This window comes from Phalacrocorax aristotelis, chromosome 12, assembly GCF_949628215.1.
Source record: "Phalacrocorax aristotelis chromosome 12, bGulAri2.1, whole genome shotgun sequence".
Lineage (NCBI taxonomy): Eukaryota > Metazoa > Chordata > Aves > Suliformes > Phalacrocoracidae > Phalacrocorax > Phalacrocorax aristotelis.
Window position 1 is genome coordinate 15,444,445 of NC_134287.1, and position 26,220 is coordinate 15,470,664.

Sequence of the window (26,220 nt, forward strand, 5' to 3'; positions counted from 1 at the left end):
AGCACAGGTATGCAGTCAGATCAGGGAAGGGGGAAAATTCCTGAGTATGTCTCATGTCACCACTTTAGCCTTTGGAAAAGAAACAACTTAAATAAAAAGAAAGAAGAAGAAACTAGGTATCAAGCCGAAAGTCTGCCATCAGAAACCCTGTTGTGGACCTTTTCAGGCACCTTCTGCAGTACTTTAGAGTCATGCTTACAAAAGAAGGATTGGCTGGGAGAGAAGTGCACTCTCCGAACCTTGGCAGGCCTCACTTCCAAGTGATGGTGGAAGGGACTCATCACGGCCTGTAACTCTTACAGCTGTTTTGCAAACCAGAAAATAGGCAGCATCACTGTGAAATCACCTCTCTGTAGGAACACGCCTGAACACTACTGTGCATGTTATATGCCAATCAACATATCTTAAGTTAATTTGTATTTCTATCCTGCCAGAGTGGCCACAAGCCCAACACTTGCTAATGAAACTCTTCCCATGATTTGCTGAATCAACAATAGGATCAATACCGTTCCCTATTCCAGATCATACTTCTAGCATTTTAAGAAGTGCTTTCATAACAAGTCATTGTTTTCAATCTATAATGTACAATGCAATGAATTCCATTAATTGTGCAGATCTGAGCCTCTGGCTGAGCTCGAGGTCCCACTGGGAAGATGTGGATAGCACACCCTTCTCCAGGCCCTCCCAAACTCCCATCTGTGCATGCCTGCAGTACACCATCCTGCCTCAAGAGGAAAGCTGCAATAACACTTTTTGATTTGTGTAATGCATACCCGCTGTTCGTATGCCAACTCTGTTCAACCTCTCGGTTATTTGTAGGCTGATGAACCAGATGCACAGGGTAAGTCAGGATGCACTAGACCTACTAAAAATGCCACTATTGCAGCCAATCTTTATGTACTAAGCAAAATATGGGTATAGGGTAACCATCAGGCAATAAAAGAATGGAATTAAAAACATTATTTTTCATTCAAAACATTGTATATCATTTTGAGCATCAATAATAATTTTGCTGCGAGCAAAGCTTGCTAATGGTGTTTGCACAACAGGAAAGGAGGGGTTTACCATATTGCTATTAGCTGGCAACTGCTGCACTGATGAAGAAAACCTTATTCAGCTTTTCCTATTGCTGAGATTTTGCTTCGCATTAAGCACAAAATGTCACAGCTTCCAAATGTAACATGACAACCTAGAGCATTTTACTGCAAATACAAAGATGCCCTTTGAAAATAATTATAGAACAACAAAAAAAAAAAAAAAGAGAGAGACGGAAATATAAAAACCAGCACTTAAAATATTCTTATGCACAATGAAAAGATCCCATATTTCATATCAGAAGTAAGAACTCTCTGTTTCCACTGAAATAAATGACACCACTGCTATTACCATCAATGGAATCAGAGGTCTTTGTTTTAAAATGCCAGTAGGCATCCAGCTGGTTTGTGGAAGACTGCAATACACTTCCCTTCTATGAATACAGCCATAGCTAATCTCTGACACAAATCCAAGTTTCCCGATACCCTTTCATAATAACTGGTCACCCAAAGAGCTGGTATTCATCACACTGATACTGGTTAGGGCACAGTGATTTCCTAAGTCAAAAATTTGTCAATTCTTTGGATAAAATTCTAAAAATAAGACACATTCTTCATTAAAATTTTGACCTTTTTCATTTATGCTTTTACTTTGCCTCCCATCACGATTACAGTTTGACTGGAGGAATTACGTTTCCACTATGCTATCAAGCTTTCTAAGATAATTTAAGTTTTTATTGTTAAGACTATCAAAAAACAACCCCAGATTCATCCCATCACTCACTGTGGATAATATTCATTTTCCTGCACCTCACCAGCAAAAGGAAACCAAAAGACACCATCTTTTTTCTGTAAACTTAAGATGAAAGAAACACACAAGAACTTGCAATAACCTTCTGAAAATGCCACATGGGTTATGTTCACTTCTCCTCTTTTTGACAGGACGCTGGCTAAACTATTTTACCTAGATATGATCCGACCTTGCTAATGCTTAGTAAGCTGGACTAAAACAGAACTATCACACACCAGTGCACACTTCACAACTGGGTCTGTAAAGCCTCAGACAGGTCCTTACCAATAGTTAAGTCTGACCATAAAGCTGCCCTAAACTCAAACCCATTCACCATCTGCACTGTAAATCCAGCTCCACCTTGAATGACCAGAGAGCTTTCCAGCTTCTGTGATCAGTCAGCTCCCTCTTCCTTCCCAGCCCTGACATGGTTCCCACTTGCTCAGGACCTGCTCACTCCCCAGAGCCTGGGGTTTGGGGAGCTCACCAGCAGCACCTTCCAGTGACTGCTCTCTTCCCAAATTCCAGCTCTTCCACACCCATGCACTACTGCCAGGAGAGAACAATCTGATCCTGGTTTACAGGTCGGAGAGGGCAGGCTGCATGTTGTGATAAAGGTGGGTTACCAACAGATTTTGCAGCTCAAAGTGGTAGAAGAAAACTCTCCAGGATCTTTCCAAATACTGCACGGACATAGTTCGGTAATAGATACCTTTAATATGCACTAACATTCTCTTCCTTCAACAAGCTCTCCTATGAACTTGCTTCCTTCATGCTTCCTTGCACTATTTGCCTCTGCACAAGCACTGTTTTCCTGTATCTCTCATCACCTCCCTCGTTGCTTCCAAACAGAAAGACGTAAGGAACAGAAAACAAAACACAGATGTACAGAACCTCAGTTCTGTGAAAATATACTTTCCTAGAAAAGGTTTGCTCTGGCTTCTCCTTCATCATCACATCTGTCATCATCCACCTCATCCACTTGGTTCACTGCAAGGTTGTCAGGAATGGCACTAATAAGATTATGCTCTAATTCCCAGGACCACTCTCATAAAACGGAACATTTGTGATGCTAATCATTTCTTTGGGAAAAACATCGCTTACCAGCTGAGGGTGGGCTGGTTGGTTGGGTTTTCTTTTTAAAAAGCAAGATCAAAATATTACAGAGTTATAAAAATCCCTATTTTCTGCAAGTTCCTTAAGAACCGTCTCAGTACACAATTGTATCCTGAAAACACTGTAATCCTATATTTACTTTTCAAGATCAAGCTATTCAAAGGAATATTATTCAAAGACTGAATAAGAATTGTTCAGCTTTTCCAGACCATGTGTCCAGCCCACAGGAATAAGGACACTTTTGGAGGTACTTGTCTACTTAGAAGGCAAAAAGGTTATTTAGTTATCAAGCATCCCTAGATTCATGAAGTATCTTGCAGTGCATCGAGCCAGATGAATGCTGTGACTCCTTTTCCTTAAAACATGAATTGGGATAAACACTTGAAAATGTTTGCATTCTTCATTTTGACAATCTTCAGGAATGCCAAACATGATTCACACATTTGTAGTCTTGACAAGAGAAAACAAACCTCTCTCCCTCTCCTGATCAAAAAAACCCAGAGAAAGAGGGACACAGGGTAAAAAGAATAGCCGAACTAGAGTAACTATTACTTCTCATAGCAGTTAGCATGAGTGATGCTATATATAAAACCCTTGATATTTTTTCAGGGCTATTAAACATTATTTTGTTCAAAGATGGGAAGGTAAGAGAATGTTAGTTGTTGCAAAACTGCAAAAATTGGTATCACATTTGACAATTCATTAGCAAAGTTACCTGAATCCATAGCCTATGGCTATTGATTTAGCTTCTAAGTGACACTTTATAGCTAAATCAGAAGTTTGTATTTCTTTATCCTTTTTATTTTACAATCTTGGAAAAAAGATCAGCTTTCAGGCTTAAAGGAAAAATACCTTATGAGGAGAGAAGCCATGGACAGAAGAAAGTACATGTTTAGGATCTATAAAGGAGATCACAAAATCATGCAATCGCCAACCAAAATCCACTTCCAGAGGTTTTTATACTAGCACCCATCAGGCTCACATTCAAATGCCATGACTACGTGTACACATCACACCGAGATCAACACTGGCCAGCCAGGTAACCAACTGGAAAGTTACACAGTCACGGCAACAAGCAGATGGTATGGCCTGCAAAGGAGTTCCTATGGCTAAAATCATAACAGGAGAATAGCTGAGTAAGCAAGAGAGCTACTACAAAAGGTTGATTTTCCAATGCAGCAGTTCCATAATGACAATCCTGAAAGCTTTTGTAAACGGCATGCCCTGCTGTTCTGATTACAGCATGTGCTCTACTAAGGTATCCATGGAAACTTGAGAAAGAGATGTTAAATTTGTTGGATCTGTTTGGCACCAGGGAATGGGGCTAGTTCCCAGTCAGCCTAGTATAACCACAGGTATTTTGATCTTTAAGCGTGGAGAAAGCATCGAGAGTCCTCAACCAATGACGAAATCCACAACACCGAATTGTCACAGGAATGCATTTCCCAAGCAATGACTAGGAGATGGCAGTGACATATTAAAGTAACTGTGATTTTAATGTTATCTCTCAATAGAAAAAAAAAAAAACAGCCCAATCACTGTAATGAGGAGAGAGACACTCAAATACCCACTCTTCAGACCTCACAGGGAACAGGGAAAAAGAAAGTGTGAACACAAACACACAGAGCCTTGCGTGGGAAGGCTGCGTGGGACAGGTGGACATGGAGCACTCAGGACTGTAAGACCCTTAGGGAAAATCTGCTTCAACCCCTGAGAGTGGTCCTGAAAAATGCTAAGAACATAAGATGTATCCAGAAACGGACAAATCAAAGCAGTGTTTCCAGATTATTCCCCATGGGAGTAGGAAGTAGCATAAGGAGAATGATTTGCCTTTGCCTCTTTCCCAAGCAAACCAGTGCAGGCTGGGTGAGCTCTGGTAACAGAGTTTTTCTTCATGGAGAGTAAGTGAATAAAGTCCCTCAAATGACATGAAATTGCTACTATTAAAATCCATTCACATATACACTTCTTTCTGGACTCCAAATTATGAGAATTACTAGAAATATTTCTCAATATTCTTCAGAAACTGCATCTGCAGAGCACAGTCTGAGGGTGTGACTCAGGCACTGGGGAATTACTGACAGAAGAAACAACAGATATAAGAAAAACCCTCTCCAAGTCTCCTGTTCTCGTAAATTAAGATGCCCTTAGCACTGATCTGTGTGCCCAGAGCCCTGCAAATCAGTCACGATAGAGCTACCGATTTGGGCCAGCAAGCACCAAATGACTCTCGCACACGAGCAGATCACAGCAGCGCGCTGATGACGGGGCACATCACTGCAGTTCATAAAGCTGCTCTCTGATGCCCTTGACACACCCTGATGCAGTCCTGAGTAAGGACATTTAGTCAAGTCCTTAGTAAAGAACAAAGGCTTTCTAGCCTGAATGCTGATGACCATATTCTGAGTATTTTAGTTTATTTATTTGCTTACTTTATTACAACTGACCACATTTTCCTTTTTATTTATATGAAAACCTTTCTCAAATCCCTCGGAGACAGACTTTGAAGGAATTTCCTGTTTAATACCCATTACTTACACAGTTCACTGCTGCCATCCTAATTTTAAAACACTGCAAACTGACTGCTTTAGTAGTAGTTATAGCAAAATTTAAAACTTGCAGTTGTTTAAATGCACAGCACTATGTTTCTTAACAGCACAGCACATGAGCCACAGTTCACATTTTGAGTAATGAGAGCTACGGAATGTTCTTTTTAAGACCAAAAATGTGCCTGGTCACTGAGAGGAGGCAGTTTCCATTTAATGACCGAGGAGCCAGGACATTTGTCAAGGTGAAGAAGATGAAGCCTGCAGGTATGTCACAGGAATATCAGATCCCTGAAGTTAATGCTTGGCAGCAGCAATTCCCTCAGCGCAACACCAACATCTGTGACCTTACATCACCAAACAGCTGCACACTCCTCAGTAAAACATCTGTGAAGCGAACGTACCGCTTACAGGCACAACCGATGGACTTCAGAGCTCATTCCCAAAACGGATTCCAAATCCCCCTGGTTTCTCTCTCTTTCACCATTGGGGAAATACAGCCAAACATGCCTGCAGGATAGCAATGCAACCTGGATTTTCACCCACTTCTGTTTTTTTTTTTTCTGTTTTCAACTAGCAAAGCTGTTTAATAGAAAAGTGACAAGTGCCACACAGAAGCTGAATAAGCAAGCAACTGAAGTCATTTATGGATAGACAAAATACTCCAAATATTTCACTCAGCTGCATATGGACAATGTCAACATTTACTTAAAAAAAATAAATAAAAGGAATATATCCAAACTCCCAAAAAAGGCTATGTTACCTCATATCTAATTAAAGTCATGACTGTTCTTGTTCTCCTGCTTGGATGTAGCATCATTTTAGTGTATTGTTTTTTATTCCTTTCACGTTTTCCCTCATCATTTACTGAGAGCCAGCACAGCTTTCTTAAATACCCAAAAAAGACAAGCTGCTCCTTCACAATACCTACAGACTGAAACAGCAACAGAGAGAAGTTTCTAAAACCATAAATGGTGTGCTCTTTGAAGTCAGGCACTTGTGAAATCCCACTTGACACATCGTCAAAAGGCAGAACCAATTCAGGTACAGAAAATAGAGGTGATGGGATCCTTTGGATGTTATTGTTTTAAAATAAAAAGTATATTTTTAAGTTTTTTTTTAAGAAAGGAATGGTTGTTTGATGCAATTACAGATAGAATAAGTGAAATCACAGTAGAGGACAGCAAAAGGGGAACTAATCACCCAGAACAACTTAGAAGAATAAGGAACTAAAAATTTTAAAATAGTCGACAGGAACCTGTAGCTTTAAAAGAAAAAAAGAATGAAAAAATCCAGACTTAATTGCAACAGCAGATATGGCGTCCAGAAGGGGACACAAAAATTTCAACAGCATTCCCATGAAAATGGGAGAAGTTGGCCATGGCAGGTCAAAGCAACTCAACAGGAAAAAAAAAAAAAAAAGGAAAAAAAAAGCATTTGGCAGAAAAGAGCACAAGATGAGACACCAGTCAACTCGCACATAACCCCAACCACCAGTGACAGGGTCAGAAAGCAAAACAGATCCTATATCTTGACATTTATACGCAGGGAAAGGGTCTTTTGTATCTGAGGCAACATTCTGGGCTTCCTGCACAGAACTGGCCTCGCGAAGGCTGCTCTAACTTGAGCCAACATCCAAGGCTGCAGCAGCCTGCCCCGGCTCCTGGTGGAGCTGTTTGAGAGGCATCCTGGTCACACCCTCTACGCTAGGACGAAGCTCCTGTATGCCGTACATGCACCAGCTAAATCAGCCTCTGGACAGAACAGACCTCTTGGGGCCTCACTACAGACGACTGCAGCTTTGGGGAACTTTGCAGGTACAGAGCAGGGCTGCTCTGCTGAACACCAACTGCTGTCCCAGTGGGAATGAACTAAATATTCAGACCGAAAGCTTTACACCGTTACAGTACCATAAAGGAAAACTTGTCGGCTGAATCAGCATCACCCAATTATGAGCCAATGGCTTTAAAAATGCCAAAAGTCAGTATAATTAGAAGATTTACATGCAACAGCTCCTGGGTATGAACAATTTAATCCAGGCTCATACTAACCAAGCTGCAGATACCGCAATGCTGTGCTAGCTGAAGCTATAAAAATGATTGGCACGCACTGCATACAACACTTGGCTATTTTACATATGGGCATTTCTTTTACGCATTGTAGTATGCTGCACTAAGTGACTGCAGCTTCAATACTGTCAATACTAAAACACTCACTAAATCACATTTTATCCCTGAAGCCTTTTTTTCTCTGACAGCTTCAGCATTCCAGTGTGTGGAAAAGAACATAAAGATTTCTGGCATAACAAATCACAGTCTTCTGTCTTCTAATAAAATCCCTCCTGCATAGATTCTCCCTATATCACAAGTTACTTAATTTCAGCACTGCAGTGCACTAACCTAGGAACTTTGCAGAATACAAAACACATGATACCCTGTCATCTAAAAGACAAACGACTATCAGTCTGTTCTTACCTTTGTCAGCTGCACACTAGAAAATTGTTACAGGTTGCTTCAAACCAAACAGACATTAGAGACTTTATTTAGGCATCACTGAGAGAACATTTGGGGGGGGGGGGGGGAGGGGGGGGAACAGGGACAACACAATGACAGGGACGGGGAATCAGGGAGGGAATCCAATAGAGCAGGTAATTTTGAAGATTCCTCTAGTTTCTAAGTATGGTTTTCTGGGGTTTTAAAAACAGATATTTTATTACTCTCTTATTCCACTTGCACAGCAATTAAGCTATTTCATTCCAAATATTCCCCAAATCCCATTACGATCTGTATAAGCTCAACCTTTTAAGTCTCCCCATAAATGAGTGCCAGCACTTTAGGCTCAACATCACAGTTTCTTCAAATCTTTGCAGCATTCAGTGAAGAAGAAGGGATGGAGAGATCAAGTTAAATCAGGCTGAGTCTGCATTTCCCTTAGGGTTATTCACCCGTATCATTTGTATCCTAGGAACCCTCTTCCCTCCCCCAGTTCCCTTGCCACAGAAGGACAGACCAGCCCTGTCCTGCAAAGGTTGTGTTATTTTCATTAGCCTCAGCGTAGTCACAAACGGACCGAAACCACAGAATCCTTATTTCAGGCAAAACGAGATTCGGACCGGCCTCAGCTCGCATGTCAAGTTTGCAAAGTTAGAGATCCGCAGACACGTTAACGTGGTAAAACGGAACCACTCGGCTTTTATCCCACCCCTGCGCCTCGTCGGGAGCTCTCTGGTCCCCGACGCAGCGCCAGGATGCTGAGGCTGGCCTCTCATCCCAGCCAGCGCTGTCTCCCAGGTCTTTCTTTTCCAGCGCATCAGGCTACTCGCTAGAAAGGGCGCCTTCCTTCCTTTCACCACCAGCCCCTGCTTTCCAGCCCCCCCCGCAGGGAGGGATGCCGCCGTATTGTTTTCCACCTGGATCCCCCCCACACACCGCTGCACCGGCGGCCCCCGGGGACGGTGCGCGATGGGCCGCGGCACCTCCGCGGAGCCGAGCTCCACAGCGAGACGCCCCCCCGCCCCTGCCTCCCGGTGGGGACACCCTCCCGGTGGGGACACCCCCAAGCCGCGCCCGCACCCCGCCGGGGCAGCGAGGGCGGGGTGGCGGCCCTGCCCCACACCGCGCCGCGGCCGCCCGGCGTGCGCGGACCCAGCCGGGGCCGGCAGAGCCGCCGGGACATTGTCCGCCGCCTTCCCGCCTCCCGCTCCTCCGGACGGGGCTCCGGCTCCAGACCGCCTCCCCGATTAGCCGGGGTAAGCGCCCGGGCTGCGCCGCGCCCGCAGCGCTCCCGCATTGCGGCGGGGGCCCGGCGGGAGCGGGGCGGCGGAGCGGAGCGGGGCCGCTCCCCTTACCTGCAGCACCGCTCTCCGTCTCCGACATGGCCCGGCCGCCCGCCGCCGTCCCGCGGCTCTCCGCCACGCCACGCCGCGCCGCGCCGCACCGCGCTCACTGCGCCCGCCGATGCCTGGGCCGGCGGCGGGGCTGCGCGGCGCTGCCCACTCAGGGGAGGCTCCGCTCCTTCCTCCCGTCCCCACCCCGCTGCGCCTTCCTGCGGGCGGCCAAAGGCAGGGCTCCGCGCCCGGCCCGGCGGCGGGGCTGCGCCGCCCCTCCCCGCAGCCGCACAAGGGACCCGGGGCTGCGGCTCGGGGGCGCTCGGCGGGGCAGCCCGGCCCAACCCAGACCCAGATGCGGATTTCACAGCAACTGAAGCAGGAAAACCCTCCCGGTGGCAGCTACCAGAAGAGCACCCCCTCCGTGGCCGAAATAGCATCCTGCCTCAATCGTGGGCGCTAGGAAAGGGGTCTGGAGGCCTGCGGGAGACGGGGCAATGCTGTTGTTCACAAAGGTTACGTTGGTTGTTCACCTTCAGGTTGTATGGGCTGTGTTCAGCCAGCCTGAACGGTCAGAAATCATTAACGGGTCCCCCAAAATCATGAATTACAGGGTAACCTTTATAGCATGGGATTTTTTTTATTTGCCTTTGGGGTGAACTCTCCCTTGTGGTTCTGCAGTGCCAGCAGGGCCAGAATCTCTTTTTTATTTCCCAGTGAGTTTTAGCTAATTAACTTGTCTCTGTGACCTGGGAGAGAGACACCCCTATTGTCACTTAACCCATGATTAAGCTTTAAAAGAGTTTTCTAAACTAAGTAAGAAGCTATTACAAATTTGAGAATAAAAATATGTCTGGTATCCTCCCATGAACAATCTCGGAGCTAGAGAAAATGTTTTCCTGTTTTCCTCCCATGCTTCATGGTCTAATTCTCCTTTACTTTCCAGCCGTGGTGGCCATTCACATTTTGAAAGCACTGCCAGCAGTTCACGTGGAATAAATCAGGGTGATTAACTGCAAGCCCAGCCTCAGTCCCATGCTGGCTCCCAGGCTCAGAAGGTCACTGACATTGATCACAATGCAAAATCCACCCAAAGTCTCTCCTGAGGCCTCTCACCAAGGCTGTCACTCACACAAGGCAGGATCCCTGTGAAACCCCTGAGGACTGGCAAATTTTGAAGCAAAACCCTAGGCACTGCAGGTGCTTACTCAGTATCTCCCTCTATTTGTTCCTCGATTTTCTCTTCTTGCAGCATTAGCTCTGTTTCCTGTAGGTTTTATTGACTCTGAGGACAGAAGGTGTGCCACAAATGTTAAAATTAAAGCAGTAAACTGCTTCACATCTACACGCCTGTCTCATCTCAAAGGCCTTCACCAATCCTGTACTCACTGAAAAGATGACCAACCTCTTCCTGCCTCGCCCAGGGAAAAAGCTGAACTCGGTTCTCCACCTCCCCAAAGCAGCTGCACAAAGGGATTTCCTGAACTGTTGAGGAGAAGAGAGGGAAGGAGCACTCTGGGACGGTGGAACAGCAGCTCACTCCATCATTCCCATCGGCTGTAAGCTTGCATTCATGTGGACAGTCAGTAACACAGGGATCACTCGCAGAACCTGCCAAAAGCCGAGGGCAGCGTGCACTGGGAGAGCACGCACTGGGATTGCCAATGCCTGTGCTTCACTCCGCTCCACGCCAGGCAACAAAGGGGAACATCTGGCCAATACTCGGCTTTAATTACCTATTTTGAGTCAGGCTGAATATTTATGCTGTCATAAAACAGCCTTGGAAATAAGAAACCAAACTGCTCAAATACTTGGTTTCCTGACAAGAGACTTAAACAGCAGAAAGTTTTGCTTTGAATTAAATGCACTGCAGTAGCAATTAATCGTAGGCTTTAAGAATGTATTGGGATAACTAACAAAGGTGGAGGGAAGAGAAAAGAAACAATCAAGGAACACATAAACACATATCCAAGCCATACACTTTCAGGAAAAAAATATTGTACGCAGGCTAATTTTCAATCATCCATCAAGCAACAAGACAGCACACATAAAAATAGCATGTGCTGGGTACAGACATCTTTCCGAATGTCAAGGCAGTGACTGCATTATTCAATATCAAGCCAGGTTGCCTAAGCTACACGCTCAGCTGTAGGTGTTTTGAATAATGCAGGAGAATATTTGAGCACATGTGACTGCTAGTTGCAGAAAAAAGACCCTTTTCCAGAGAGCTCAGTATCTCCTCTTAAAATGTAATGAGAGGAACCAAGTAAAAAAAAAATGCATTTGAAGTAAAATTAGATTCTCAATCTGAAATATAAAATGAAGGAGTAAGGCCCCTTAAATTTTGTTTTGTTTTATATAGATCAAAATTAATTATATAGATAAAAATAAATTATAGAAAAATAAAATCATGTGTTATTTTTCCCTTGCCATCTGTCTCCTTTGGAACCAAATAAAAAAGTAACTTTCATATGGAAGAAAAAAATTTTTTTAAAAGATCACCCTATCAAACGAGCCTGCTCTGAGGCTGAAGAGACTTCAGTTTTGTTACTTATTCCCTAGCAAGTTTGTAATTTTTATGGTCATTTTGACATGTTGTTTGGAATCTGTGGGTTTAATGGTTTAATTTTTTTGTAAGCATAACAGGAAGTGGGTCTAAATATAATGATTAAAATGTAAAAATACTGTGGATGGATAGATTTTGCAAAGGATGGCACAGGTAAAGTCATCTACATTCTCTGGACATGTAGGTGAGCTAATTAGCTTGTCCCTTATGCAAGATTCAATTTTAGTCTGTGTCTGGAAAGAATTTTTTTCCTTCTCAGTGAACAAATATCAGGTGGTTAGTGCATTGCAGGGGAGTAGTAGCAGAAAGGAAGAACCCTTTTTTTTTGACTCTAAAACATCAAAGTGTTATTCTGTCAGAAAACCAAGGCACCCATCGGTGTTAAATTCAAGCACCAAGCCCAGTAGCTGTTATGGCATTACTCTGACTACGGGGAGAAGCATGATTTCTGCAGCAGCTTGGGGCAGACGTCTGCTTTAAGTTGCCCCTCAGGCACCTACTTGGGACTGAACACCTCTCAAGCACAATCAAGAACAGTGATTTAATACACTGTGTTTTGCATCTACAGAGCACTTCTTATCCTAGGTGATCCCCGGAAAGCTGCCGCCTCAAACCATTCAATTCGTCACACAAAGGGTGCAGATATACTGGCATAAAGTGACAGGACAAGAAAAATATCTGTCTAACCTAGCTCTGATTTCAGCAGAGCTACCACATATACGTTATCCATTAGCATCAATCAAAATTTCATGAGAAGATTGAAGATTGCACAAGAGTGCCCTTTCAGGGCCCTAATCACGTGTTTTGGGAGCTACACAGAGCTGTGTAGCTCATCGGTGAAAAGAGCTGTGTGCTTCTCACACGATTACGAGGGTCAGTGAGGCACTGATGGGGTAGCACTGGGAATCACTGGGCTGTAAGCACTAGGCACAGAGATCTGGAAGGAATATGGCCATTTGAATGTTGCTTTCAATGCACCTGACAGCAAGATGGACAAGACATTATTACAGACACAGAGATCAGCGTGGCCCTGAAGTCCAACACCCAGCCCAATACTGGTACCAGGGAGAGTTGTATCTTTACAAACCACACCACAGTTAAAAGAAGAGAAAGCAGGTAAGCATGCCTTGTATCTTGGCAGCTCAGGAATCCCTTGTCAAGCACTATGTCCATCTGCTCGGTTAAGATTCCTAGGGTAATGGTTTCACACTTCAGAGTTTCCTCTTATGTGCTTTCTGGAGCATCATTAAATACAAAATAACTGATTTTTGTTTTTCACCTACAAAGCTGTTATTGCAGTCTCCTCCTTCATTCTAGCTGTATAGTTTTTCAGCTTTAACCGCTCCAGTTCTGCATATTGGTTCATGTACTAAAAACTTAGAAATTATTTTTATTACAGAGTCAACTGGCAATCTGTGTCCCTAGATGCAGTTTTTATCTTCCCCTTTCCTAAAAACAGCCTTTTATATTAATACTCAAGAAATCTCTGTAAAGACAAGAAGGTCGAAAAAGTATTCATTGCCGTCGCAGCCTTTCAGTGAAGAAGCTTACTGAGCACATAAGAACATGAAGGGGTTCTTCAAAAGGAACAGATTACAGAGTTTTCACCTGTCTCTCATGTATTTCTCATTCCCAGTATCCCAGCATCTGTTGTAAGTGCATCACACTGGTAACAGAGCCTGCACAGAAGTCTCCAGCATTTCACAGCAGGATGTTTTTTCAGCAGATCTGCTAGGCTGTGGACACTGAAAGCGTGGTTCTGCTGCTCGCAAATCTCTGGCTATACACTTACTCATTTAGAAATTACTTTCAAATGCAGGTATGGCAGCCCTCACCACTCCTTACACCCTCTGGGTTTTTCACTTCTTACAAACTATACTGTGTAGATACGTTGAACACTGAACAGCATGTCCAGCAGTCCCGTTACATGTAACATTTAACAGTCTTCTCCTGAATCCCAGTGGACCGTGCTAGCTGCTGTGTGCACAGAACTAAAACTTGCCCTACTTTGGATGTTTTAAAAACAAAACCGAATCAAAAAACCGGAAGCCCAAACCAAACAAAAATACCCAGAAGAAACAGATTTATTACATAACTTAATGTGGTCATACTGTCAGCTGAGTATTACTCTCCAAATGTGCACCCATCTCTAGAGAATAAAAAATGCTATTCTGTCAAGGCATTTTTAAAATATCAACCAGATTGTGCATCCATGGTGGCTTGTTTCATGGCACACTTCCTATCGCTCCAAAAGAAGCAAAGCTGCATATGCATCAAACAAGAAACTTAGTTTTGCTACATGGCTCCTGTGAACAGATACACTGCTTAAGTAAGTCATGAGCGTGTTGGCTCCCACTGAAGTCAATAAAAGTGGCAGATGGCTCAGCCACCTCTAAAACCAAGGAACTACAGTTGGGCAGGACAAAATTCTGCCTACCTTATGTCTTATGGCCTCTGTTCCAGAGAATACATTGTACCCTCCATGTGGTATGTTTAGATATTATTGTCCATAGCCTTGCTTTGCATACCGCTTAACTGAATTAAATAGCATTATCAAAATTGCAATGTTATTTGCAGTGCAAGTAATAATTCCGTCCCTTAAAAATATCCTGTACCGCGGTCTGAGTATACTGAATTTGACAATGTAAATGGGAAAGGACTCAGAAAATTATGAGACTCAACAAGTGATAGAGGAGTACATTCTCTCATTGTGCACCTGTGATACATAAAAATGTCGTCACAGAAATGCATTGAACATATGACAGCTACCGGGCTCCTACCTAGTTGCTTTCTGGAGCTTCCTGTGGTCTAATTAAATACTAGAAAGATTTCAGCAGCCTAGCATGCTGAAAGATAAGCAACGGTTGATATGATACTCGAAACAAATTGCATGCACGGGGAAAATCTGAAGCTAGAATCATATGTGGTGTCCACAGACTCATTACTTATGGGAAACAGACATTTATGTTTCATGTAGGTACCTGTCAGCTTAAGGGCTTTTTTTCCCCTATAAGATGTTTGAGAAACTGTGTGGAGAATATACAAACACAATAAAAATGTCAACCCAGATCCTCCAGATTAGTACGGGATGAATCGGAAGAGTGGGCACTATAATGCACATTGGATTTCATCCATCTCACCCTGCACCTAGGAGGCAGAAGTGGTCACACTGAGACACTTGTTCAGAGGAATAAAAGACGTTTAAAGGCCAACTAAAGAAATGCAGGCTAGTCGAGTCATAGAAAAAAGAGAAATAACATGATCAGTTTTACAAGAACCTACTTGCAGTATACAGAGGAATCAATACCTCCACCTAAGGCTGAACAAACTGATTACTAACTGGAGTAAATCTTAATGAATTCCACTGACCCCCAACTTCCATTCGACATTTAACAACGCAGCAGGACTTGCCCATTTTAGGTTTTGAAGGGAACTGAAAAATAACCAAAAGCCATCTGACACTCTTAAGAAGTGCCTGGTGAATACTGAAAATGTTTTTAACTTTATAAACCTTTACATTTTCATGTACATGAACATTATATGATTAGATTTTTACTTCTAAGAATATTATTCAAAAACAAAAGGCTAAGCTGTTGTCAAAAATGTTTTACAAAGATCTGTCTTAGAAATGCTCATGAAACATAGATCTGCAAATATAAGTGATTCTGGATTTTTTTTCAAAGCATAACTTTTTAAAGAAGATTATTTGATAGAAAATTATATTTAGAACATCAAATGGTACCATTTAGTCAGTTGTGGGTAGACAAAGCATAGTCAATCACACAGCTGAAGAAAAAATAGAAACACTCCTAGACATAGTAGAAGTAGGTATTTTAGCATGAATCCACTGGTTGAAATATGTTCTTACAAAACATTTAAGAAAATTCCAATAACTAACACAACTGTAAAAATTAAAAGGCTAAATCATCAGTCAGTCACCGCTATGAGTCATTTATTTACTAAAATATCTGAAATGAACGGTGTCTTGAGCAACATTTCCTCAAAATCCTGATGTGCCACTCCTCTCTGTACATTCTTTGGTAACTACTGCATACTTCTATTTCAGAACCTTTAATGAGGGCACACACATATAAATGAAAGTACATAATATCCCAAATGAACAGAGTGAGGTTTTCTGCTCAATATCTAATTTATCTCGCCACAGGTTACATGAGACCTCTGGTCTTTTTTTTTCTGCCTAATCTCTAAAGGGATGCCAATTCCATAAGATAGTAGCACTCTATCACTTGCTGTAAAATCTTTCTGAAGGAAAACATCGATACCAGTTTTTGATGATTTTTAACATGGAGTCTAGTATGCTAAAATAAAGACTATGAATCAGTAAGTCATATTATTCCTGCAAAGGTGAGGAATTACCACAAGCAGTAGCAAGTAATTAAAAAGTCAAATTATATAGTAAGTAACAATCCAACAGTCATCTAACAAAGACATGACTATTTTTAAGAAACGTAGTTCATCTTATGCAAGATTAGCATCACTGAAATATGTAATGTATTTAGCTTCTATAAATGAGTACTGAATTAATTACAACAGCTTCATAAAAAATAGAAGCAAAAATAAGCTATTTCCTGTATTTACACAAATGTAAACAAGGATACAGTTTGTCCCTGACTTCAGAATTCAATAATAGATAAAGAAAATAAATAAAAAAACGTGGCAGAGCTCTACTGACTTAAAATGTAATTGAAATCCAAAACCATGATTCAAATCTTGCTTTGATGAAGCATAAATCTGTGAGTTGGAGAAGTCAGTTATTTGTCCATTCTCATGTAAATACAACAAGCTGCACCAAAACCTTTAAACTGGCACATAAAATGCAAGAAACATCTTTCCTCTTATTAAATCTGCTGGATTTGCCTGTGGTAGTTTCAATAATGATTTAGTATTTTAGTCATCTTTGCCAGCAGAAGAGAATGTTGTTGACATTCAAGTGTTTAGCCTAAATTATTACTACAATGCTCAAGTCTGGTAAGTCAATAAACCAAGAATTTGTTCAGGAGAAAAACTAATACCTCTTTAAATGATGCCACTTTCTTAAACTTAACTGCCATAAAGATGATGTTTTAATCCCATGAAGAAACATAATGAAATCGTATTAATTTGCTTTTTCATTGACAAAAGAAGAATCACATAACATTGACCCATTAGCTGCAATAAAAGGATCTGGGTTTTATTTCTTGGCAAAGGTTACTATTTAGAAAAAGACACAGCTCTTTATTTTAGCATGCTGTGGACTCATGTCCATCTTATAAAACCAGGATTTTCACTGACCACAAAAATATTCCAGGCCTTTTTGTACTTAAGACATGAAGGCAAACTCTGGTGGCAGCTTTCTTCAGCCGGATCCAAAGTCTATTCAATCAATGGCAGATCTCCCATTGCTTTCAATAATTTTAAATCAGGTACCAAAACACTAAGGTTAGGTGATAGCTGCCTTGGTGTCTGGGGACTGTATAATAGAGGATGTAACGCATACCAGTGGTCCTAATACAGGTACTCTTCAGCTAGCACTTCATTAACCTGTGCTGTTACACAGCGACTGTGATTGTCTACATCACTAGAATGTCACAGAATCTGGATTCAGATGAGAAGTCTGCTACACAAGAGGAGTTTGGAATTTTTTGTTTTTTTAAAGGAGGACAGAACATGCTGAAAAGGAGGCTAGATTGCTTTCAGGATCTTGCAACACCAGCAGACCTCAGCAAGGCCATTTGGAAACCCAATAGAGTAAATGCACTGAGATTAATGTGTCCACACCTCAGATGATCTGTGTTCATCCAAGGTCTCCTGGCTCTGAAGCACAGGGCAATGAAAGTAAATGTAGGTGCTTCTCTAAAATCAGTTCTGCAGATAATGTGTGTCATATGGGCAGGGTGCAAGAGCAATAAAAAAAGCCATCACCACAGGAAACTGCATCTGCTCATTTAGAATGGCAGCATAATATTTCATGTGAAAACAAGTTCTTGACACTGTTTATAAATAGTGAAATACATGTAAAAATACTGTTCAAATCCATTTGATGCCTCTCTTCCAAAGGACTGTATTTTTTGGCTGAGGCGGTATTTTCAATCCTTTGCCTTAAGCTTGCATATGACTGCTCTGTTATTTAGAAAGTAGTGACCTTCTTTTACTAATATAAAGAATGGACAATTTTAAATTTAAACGTACAAAACTACTGCCATTAAAGTATAATTTAATGCAGTGCTTCAATGCAGGAGCAGTCCTCCTCCTGGAAAAGCCTTCTTCCAAAGAAAAAGAAAAGAAACGGTCAAGAGACGAAAAGCCTGTATCAGATCAATTGGTTCACTAACATAATTCTGGTACTCGCATAAAGTAGGTCTTCAGATGGCATCACTTAAACAAAAACGGGTAGTAAATAAAAAATAAATATGAAGGGACTGCTCAAGAAAAAGAAGGAGCACATGGTGGGGAATTTACAGTGGGGAGTGACTGCCGAGAGGAGAATAATCATGAGGAGATAAGAACAGTGTTTTCTAAAACAAGGTCATTGCAGAAAAGGTTTCAGATTCCAGTCTATGTTTACAGCCTTTGGTGTCAAGCTGTCCAAGAACAGATCCAGAAAGACTGACTTTGTAAAACTACATTTTTCTGTCATCCTTTTTCTCACCCGAGGTGCTATCTGTCAAGGCCTATAAACTTCACTGTTGATAGATTATGTTAATAAGACATGAAATACTATATATAGCTACAGGGAAAATAGGGTTATTGTATCAAATACATCCTCCTGTTCACTGATGCAAGATCCGAGGGGCAGTTTCTACAGATAAATGCGTTTGGAATGACATGAATTTAAAATTGTATTCCCAGTCATAAACGGACCATGCAGACAATGGACATACAAGCAGTCCAAACGCTGCCATGAATAACTATATATAGTCACCCTTCCTTCTTCAAACTTTTCAATGCTGGATATTTAATCAATACAAAGGCAGCGCACTTAACTCATCATCTCAGTTTTGCACTTGGGGTAGCTCAAATGAGTCTTTAAAGTCAGTTTCTCACAGGCGTCCATAACTCATTTTCCATAGCACTGCATGGGTATTGTGAGGGCTCAGTATCTCTCAAGATTAAGGCCAGGAAAACAATAGTTCAGAAGCTCTCACTAATTCTGAATGATTAATTTTAGATTTTCAAAGAGTCTAACTCACTGCTGCTTTCTCTGAGATGCAGCTGCTCAACATCAGAAAGAGCAAATGCCCAGCATCTAGAGCACTCAGAGATAGCTAGATGCCTATCTTGATTTTCAAAATCACAGTGGCACCTAATCCTCAGTGAAAATCATAGGAGGTAATTGTAAAATTGCTTTTCAAAGCCAGCTGGAAAGCCACCTCCATTTCTAGGTGCTTTGACAACTGGCACAAGTATTTTCCCCTGTAATAGAAGTTTCTGTGCATCCATGTGTTTGCAAGACTTTATATTCTGTTTGCAATTACGAGGACTTTTGCTGGAAAGAAAATTAAGTTTGCCTTGAGGTAGTTCTCTTAAAACTGTATCTTCCTACAGGTATTTGAAATTTCAAGGACTTTGAATGACTGGATACATACAGTTATCACAGACAAAGAAGGGAAGCAGTTGTACTTTTATGTGAAATCTTGTGTGTTACGTATGAACAAGTTTTATGTGGATATATACCATAATTTCATCTTGATGTTGTACAGTTTATAGACAAAACACCAATGCTTGCTGAGAAGTTACAATCATAATTCTTTTCAGTTCACTGCTAAATATCTTCATTATAGGTTCTTCACCCTCAAATGCCCTCAAACATGTGGTGTGAATTTGGGGCTGTCCTGTCCAGGGACAAGTGCTGGACTTGATGATCCTTGTGGGTCCCTTCCAACTCAGGACATTCTATGATTCTGTTTGTAATGCTGCCGTATTTGGCTGGCCTTTCTCGACTGGCACAGCTGAGCAGAGACACCAGATAAGAGTTATGGTCTGGTCTCTTTCAAGGCCCTTTTTCACCAGGTAGGGACAACAGCTTTCTCAAAGTCCTACTGTAGCATATTTCTAAGCCTGTAGATACCCGAGTTCCTGCCACCTGGCAGATGCTGATACTCCTTCACAGCTAATAAGCTGCCTGCCATTTCAGCTCCAACTGATGCCTTGGGATCTGAAGCAGGATTTCTAAAGTTTGACTTTCCACGTTTTCACTGCTAGTGCTTTCTGATCCTTTCAGATACTTTGAGCACACCTAAGCCAAAGGTGACCAGCTGTCCAGATGTATATAGTGGAAGACAGAGGTGCCTGTCTTTCCCTGCTTTCAATCAAACAGGTGTTCTGGTGTTCTAAGAAGGAGGCTTGACCTTTCTCTTGCAATCAAGATAAGGAGGTTCAGGATCTTTCTAAACCATACTCAGGAGGTATCAGGATTCTGCAGGCTTTTCTACCACTTTCTTCACATCTCTTGTTCACCCTTTCACAGTGATTATTTAGATATGCTCCTAACTCCAGAGGAAATGTGATGTTTAGGAATTCCAAAGGAAGGTCTTGGCTTCTTCAAAGACCATCTTAGTCCCATCACAGTTCCTGACATTCCTGTCTCGGCTAGTAAGATTTTCCCTCCACACAGCTGGCATCTGTGGGGCCTCTCTGGGTTACCCAGCGCTTCCCTATAAATTGCTGGAGCTGAGGACTCAATTTAGCTACAAGGCTCATTGGAGACAGGCAGTGCCAGGCACTGAAGTGTTCAAATACATTTAAAGGTCTAGGCCTGAGCCAGCTGGATTTCTTTGTATCACAGCAAGAGGTCTTTTAAATACCTTCATGTGAGTAATGTCATTTGTCACAAAAGAGCAAAACAATAAGCTCGGAAAGAATTTAAAATTTTAAATCCTTAAGGGAAACATCTCCTAAACTCTCTCTAAAATACAAAAATCTATTGAGAATTCAGAAGAGTTTGTTAGTGGCCTTGTGAGACACCCGCCTTGAATCTGGAAAGAGAGGGATGCAGTAGTATGACTCCATTGAGGGATGCATGTCTGGCTAGTATCTTTGTTTTCAGGTGACCTGCCTGCCATGCTGCCTGTTCTGTTCTGCACTGCTCAGTTCTGCAGAGTAACATAATCTGAAATATATACCACAGTACTGCACAGGTGCCAGATTGCATTTATATGCCTAAATTAATGGACTTATGATGCAAAGATGAAGAGAAACATGGATTTATGTTTAAAAGCAACCAAAGGGGACCTAAGGCATGTACTTTTGCAGTACAAGACAAAAAGGTTGACCACAACTTCATACTTGTTTGCCTGACAGCCATCCCCACTAACCAGGAGGTGTGCCACCCCCACAAACCTCAAACCTACAAAACCCTGCTAAAAAGGCCAAAATTAAATTCTTTGCAGAATTTCCTCAGTAGAGGTTCCTCTCTCCTTCCTACTGAAATCAATCATTTCTGCAGGAAAACCTATATGAACAGAAAAATATTATGCTCTAATCAAAAGCACAAAGGTACAAAAGTTGCAAGTTAAACACATGTCCCTTGGGTCAAGGGTCCCTAACCCCTTGCATCGAACTCCCACAAGGTTTAAAGTAGGGAAGAGAGGAAGGGCAAGGCTTTAAGCCTGTACTCTTGCTGTTACATCAACTTCTGCAGTTAGAAGTCACCCAGAGAGATGATTTCAAAATCATGCTGGTTCCAAACTGTTTAGGACTCTGAACACTTAAATCATTCCCTTTAAATAAGGCAGCAGCCCCTTTCCACAGCAGCCAAAGTTTCCAATGATTGCAGTGTACTATTCAAGATACCACGTACTACACTAATCTACTCAAGAGGTGACAGAGGCACAGAAAACTGTGTAAGGCCAGCATCTGAAAGGAAAGGTTGCAGACTCTTGGGCAAACACAGATGATAAAAGCATTCCTGGCGGTTGTTGCTATCTAAGCATTCTGGAACAGCCAAGGACATCTTCAGAATGGCACAATATCATCTTCAGAAACTCCACTCTCATTATCTACTTTGTTTGTGCAGTGCTTGTTTTGTCCCTTGACAACCTTGCATGACCCTCCTTAAAGCCGATGGAAGTTAAACACACTCAGGCAAGAACAAAATGAAAATCAACTCCTTACAAAGCAATCATACACAGGCTTTGAGTTGACAGACAAATCTGAACCCAGTAACATTTTTAAATAAATATCACTTTGATTTGCCCCTTCAGGTCCAAACACATACCATAGATCCAATTAGGAAGCAAAACCACATTTGCCAATGCTGGTGATGAACTGGACACATCTTAAAAACAGAAACAAAGCCACAAACAAAACCCAAATGCAAGATAAAAAAAAATATCTAAAATAAAAGCTAAACTGATTGGAAAGAACGTAAGTCTGCGATCATGCCCCTACATTTCACAAAAGCAAAAAAAGGTGCCACGCTGCTCAGACCAAACCCTGTTTGTCCCAAGGCCTGAATTTTACAATACATTTGTATCCTTAGCTTACCTTTTTTTTTTTTTTAGGCATAAATGAAGTAGCCTGGAGGCTTCATTCAGTGCTCTCTACAAAACCTACAAGTGCTCAGTCACTGAGAAAATATTTGTACCTTCTCAGGGTTATTCTCTCTGTATCTGCTTTTTGAGCATCCCTGTCCATGGTGTACAATGTACAAAAAAAATGTTATGACAGGAGCTCAAGAAACACACAGCCAGTGCTTACTGCATAGCTAGTGACACGTCCCACGTGATTAATTTGTGCCCTTTGATGTGACCTTTTCCTTCAGCCAGGTTAATATGCAACCTTAACTTTGCAGAGGAAATCAATCAAGTTCTGCTTACAATTCCAATACCGTAAATCTGAAGCAAGCTCATTGTTCTATTTCCACTGTTACAAAAACACAAAACAGTGTTTTAGACCAACAGCACCATGAAATGTGGTGCGTATCTAAAATCAGACACTAGTAATGCAGAAAGATTACATTTTAGATTAGCAACAATGTCCTAACATCATGCAAGGAAAACAAACAGAAGGCAGCTTCAGGAGGCATAATCTGAATATCTTCTTAACACCACTAAATTCTAAAGTAATTGCAACAAAAAACCCTAACTGTCATTGGTGAACCACAAACCATTCAGCAGCTATCAAGAAATGTGCAAAAGTTTAAGATGTACAGAGGAACAGAATCAAAAATTATATCTCAGATACAAAGCTATGTTAAACATGATGCTCCCACCTGGAATGCTGTGTTCAGTTCATATTGTCATGTAAGGTGTATAAGGACCAAGCAGGGTTCAAAGTACATTATAAGAGTGATTTAGAGACATTTTTCCATATAACAAAAAATTGGTAAGATTGGACACAGAGGACAGAGAAATCTCTCTTGGCACACAGCTGTGCCTGATCAGACTCACCAGGTAGTGTTCAAGGGTGGAAGAGAGAACCTTAATTCCAACATCTACCACGCATCTTTAATCAGAAAGAATAGTTATGAACAAGCCATGTAAGCCAAGAAACTAGAAGACATGCTGCAAGAACATCAAATGGTGAGACAGAACATTCCCAAAAAGATGACTAGTAAACTGCCAAAATAATCATCTGCCCTACAGTGCCAGCATACACACCAGAATCAGACTCTGCAACCACTAACAAATTAGCGAAAGAAGAGGCTCAGGCGTGTAAACAAAATCAAGGATGACACTAGTAACTTCCCTGTTTCTTGAGGATGTCCTAGGTATTTCTGGATGCACTTTGTGCAGGCAAGAGACATCTCTACTTAGGCACAAGCAAATAACAGTGAATTCCCATGCACACCAACTAACAGGTCCATTGCAGCACCTGAACAACTCTTGCAGAAAGCTTTGCAAACAAAAAGCAGCCAGGCATGTAAACCAAAAATGTCTGGGATTCAGGGGCAGCAAGCTCACAGGCAGGCACCTGCCCTGACATCTTCATTTCCGCATTGTATTGTCTAAAGTTTTCATTTAAAATTATTTAGCTTTTACTAGCAATTTTCTTCTTTTTTATTTTCAACATTGACATGTACAACATCTATGTGTTGCAACTGTGTCAGGAGACCGGAATTAGGCTTGGCAGTACAACCACGTCGAAGACAATGGGCATAGAAGACATGTCATAGAAAGCACAATATGGTTGAAACTTAAGTTGAAGTGCTACCACAAAGTATAGAATTGCTACTTTGTGACATACTTTTATTACAGACAATATTTAATCTTGTATATTCTTTCTTATGATAAATCATGATTGTTTCCTTTGCTTCTGATAATAATCCAAATCTAATGTCCAAATTACATACTCCAGTAGTTTCTAGGACCTAGGAGTAAAAGAAAAGGGCATAGCTGCATCATGTCACTGAAACCATTCACCTTCCCACTCGAAACACTAGTGCCAGCTCAGAAGTGGACCAGAAAGGTGCCCACTGCTGTTGCCACCTGCAAACCCTTGCCAGTCAGAGACAATGAGCAAAGAGTTCTCAAATAACAGTAGGGAATGAATAGTTTCCAGCTCCACATCAGTGGGAAAAAACTGACCTTTCCTAAAATGAATCCAGAGGATCCCCTGTGACTAATATATAAATATGGGCATGAACAAACATAAGTTAAAACCTGCATCAACTGCTCCTTATTGCCTTTTCATATAGAAAAGATTTTCAGAAGCATAGGGACAGGTGAGCCCCAAATTCTCACATTCTTTTGGAAAATCTCTGCTGAAATATAATTGCTGAAACCCTCAGTTAACTATACCTTGTCCTTACTTTTATCACATATATTTTTTTAATTTCTTATTAACTATTCCATAGATTTATTTTGTTGAAAACTCTTAATGTAATTTTTTTTGCTATGAAACACAGTAGCACTGGTGTTTTCTCTGGATGGCTCTTCTAATGGTTTCTTAGCTGCCCTTCTGGTTTATTTTTTTAAAAAAGTTTACAGCTTATTCAGAATAATGCTCCTCTTTTAATCTCCTGCTGGACCTGCTGTTCTCTTCATGTTACTATGTTATGACTTGAACTACACCAAGATGACTTGGAAATTGAGGAACAGGATTAAATCCTTGTTATTAATCCTTATGACTGTAACAAAGCCTAATGGGAAATTGGAGGGAATTCAGAGAAGAGTGAAAATGGTTAAGGTGCTCGAACAGTACATATTTAATTACTTTCAGAAGGGGGTGGCTAACTGGCACGGGTGTAACCAGTGTTACCTAACCTTTGACAAGAACCTGAGGAATACGGGGTCGGTCTCAACATAGTGGGAGATAATTGTTTACTGTTTAAAAAAACTGTAATGGGATGAGGGATGAAAAGGAATTATTATGCTAAATACCTGAAAGTGTTTTAAAATCGTAAATCTGAAATTTTGAACACATCAGATGGGAAAATTTAGGGCAAAAGAGCAAAAACATTCTGAAAAAGATTATTGGCAGGGGGAAGGAAATTACCTCATGAACTATTGCTTTTATGTGTTTTTCTAGAATTTTATCAGACTATTCTCTTTTTTTTTTGTGTCACTGTAAGCCAATGCTCATGAATCTGTGAGTCTCCTTATGAAAAGGAGAGCTGTTTAGATACAGTCCTAAATCTATTTATCTACAAGGTTCTAAATGAAATTCTGTTTTTCCGAACAGGAAAGGTCATACTTTGATTTTTATGGAAGTTTCTGTAACATGTCCCAAGCTAGTTTTCACTGAGAAAATAGGCAACAGTGTCCAGAGGGTTCTACAGCTGGAAGGTTTATCTATTTACAAAGTTTGGTCAGCTGTTGTGGTGTGCAGACAGGGAATGGAGTCCTTTGGGCAAGGTGGCCCTATGGCCACCACACATGCTGGAAACATGAAAAAAAAGTCCTTGGGGAGTGATATGAGGGAAAGCAGAAATTTAGTATTCTTAGTAGTAGACGAAAGAAGGGGCCCGGCCTCATTGACACTTAATGCCATCACATTGCAGTTTTTTGATGCTTAACTCCACAAACCAAAACCACTTCTTGGGAGGTAGCTCCTAAAGGTTTCCGCCAAATGCCAATGGAAAATCAAAGGAAATTTACTGTTAAATTTTAAGAAGAAATCTCTGCTTGATATAATATGTTTGTAAAAGGTCCTAAAATAATGGGCAAGCATCAAGAGACATAACTGATAGGCAGGAAATAAGTTTCTGGGCTTAGAGAGGAGCTTCGTGGCAAGCTCTTCCACTGCTTAAAGTGTCCAGTCTTTCCAGCTGAATATCTCACATACCTTCTGCCTGTATCACATAGCGGGAGGATGCCATGTGCTGTGACCTTTCTCCTGGCACACTGTAGATAATCATATAACACATCCATGCATCTAGGAAGTTCTGGTTTCATTGCACC

General features: G+C 41.4%; 1 protein-coding gene across 3 annotated transcripts in view; it reads right to left on the reverse strand.

Moving 5' to 3' along the window:
- The window catches only part of HSPA12A (heat shock protein family A (Hsp70) member 12A), a 104,572-nt gene that overhangs the window by 49,797 nt on the left and 28,555 nt on the right, over nucleotides 1-26,220 (reverse strand). Inside the window, exon 1 of one of the 3 annotated variants that reach the window (XM_075108230.1) lies at nucleotides 9,334-9,553. The exons of 1 other annotated variant lie outside the window; for it this stretch is intronic. In XM_075108230.1, coding sequence (XP_074964331.1) covers nucleotides 9,334-9,361 — 28 coding nt within the window. In that variant the 5' untranslated portion in view covers nucleotides 9,362-9,553. Of the gene's footprint in view, nucleotides 1-9,333; nucleotides 9,554-26,220 lie in introns of those variants that run through there. One more of the 3 variants, XM_075108229.1, reaches the window with a different exon arrangement.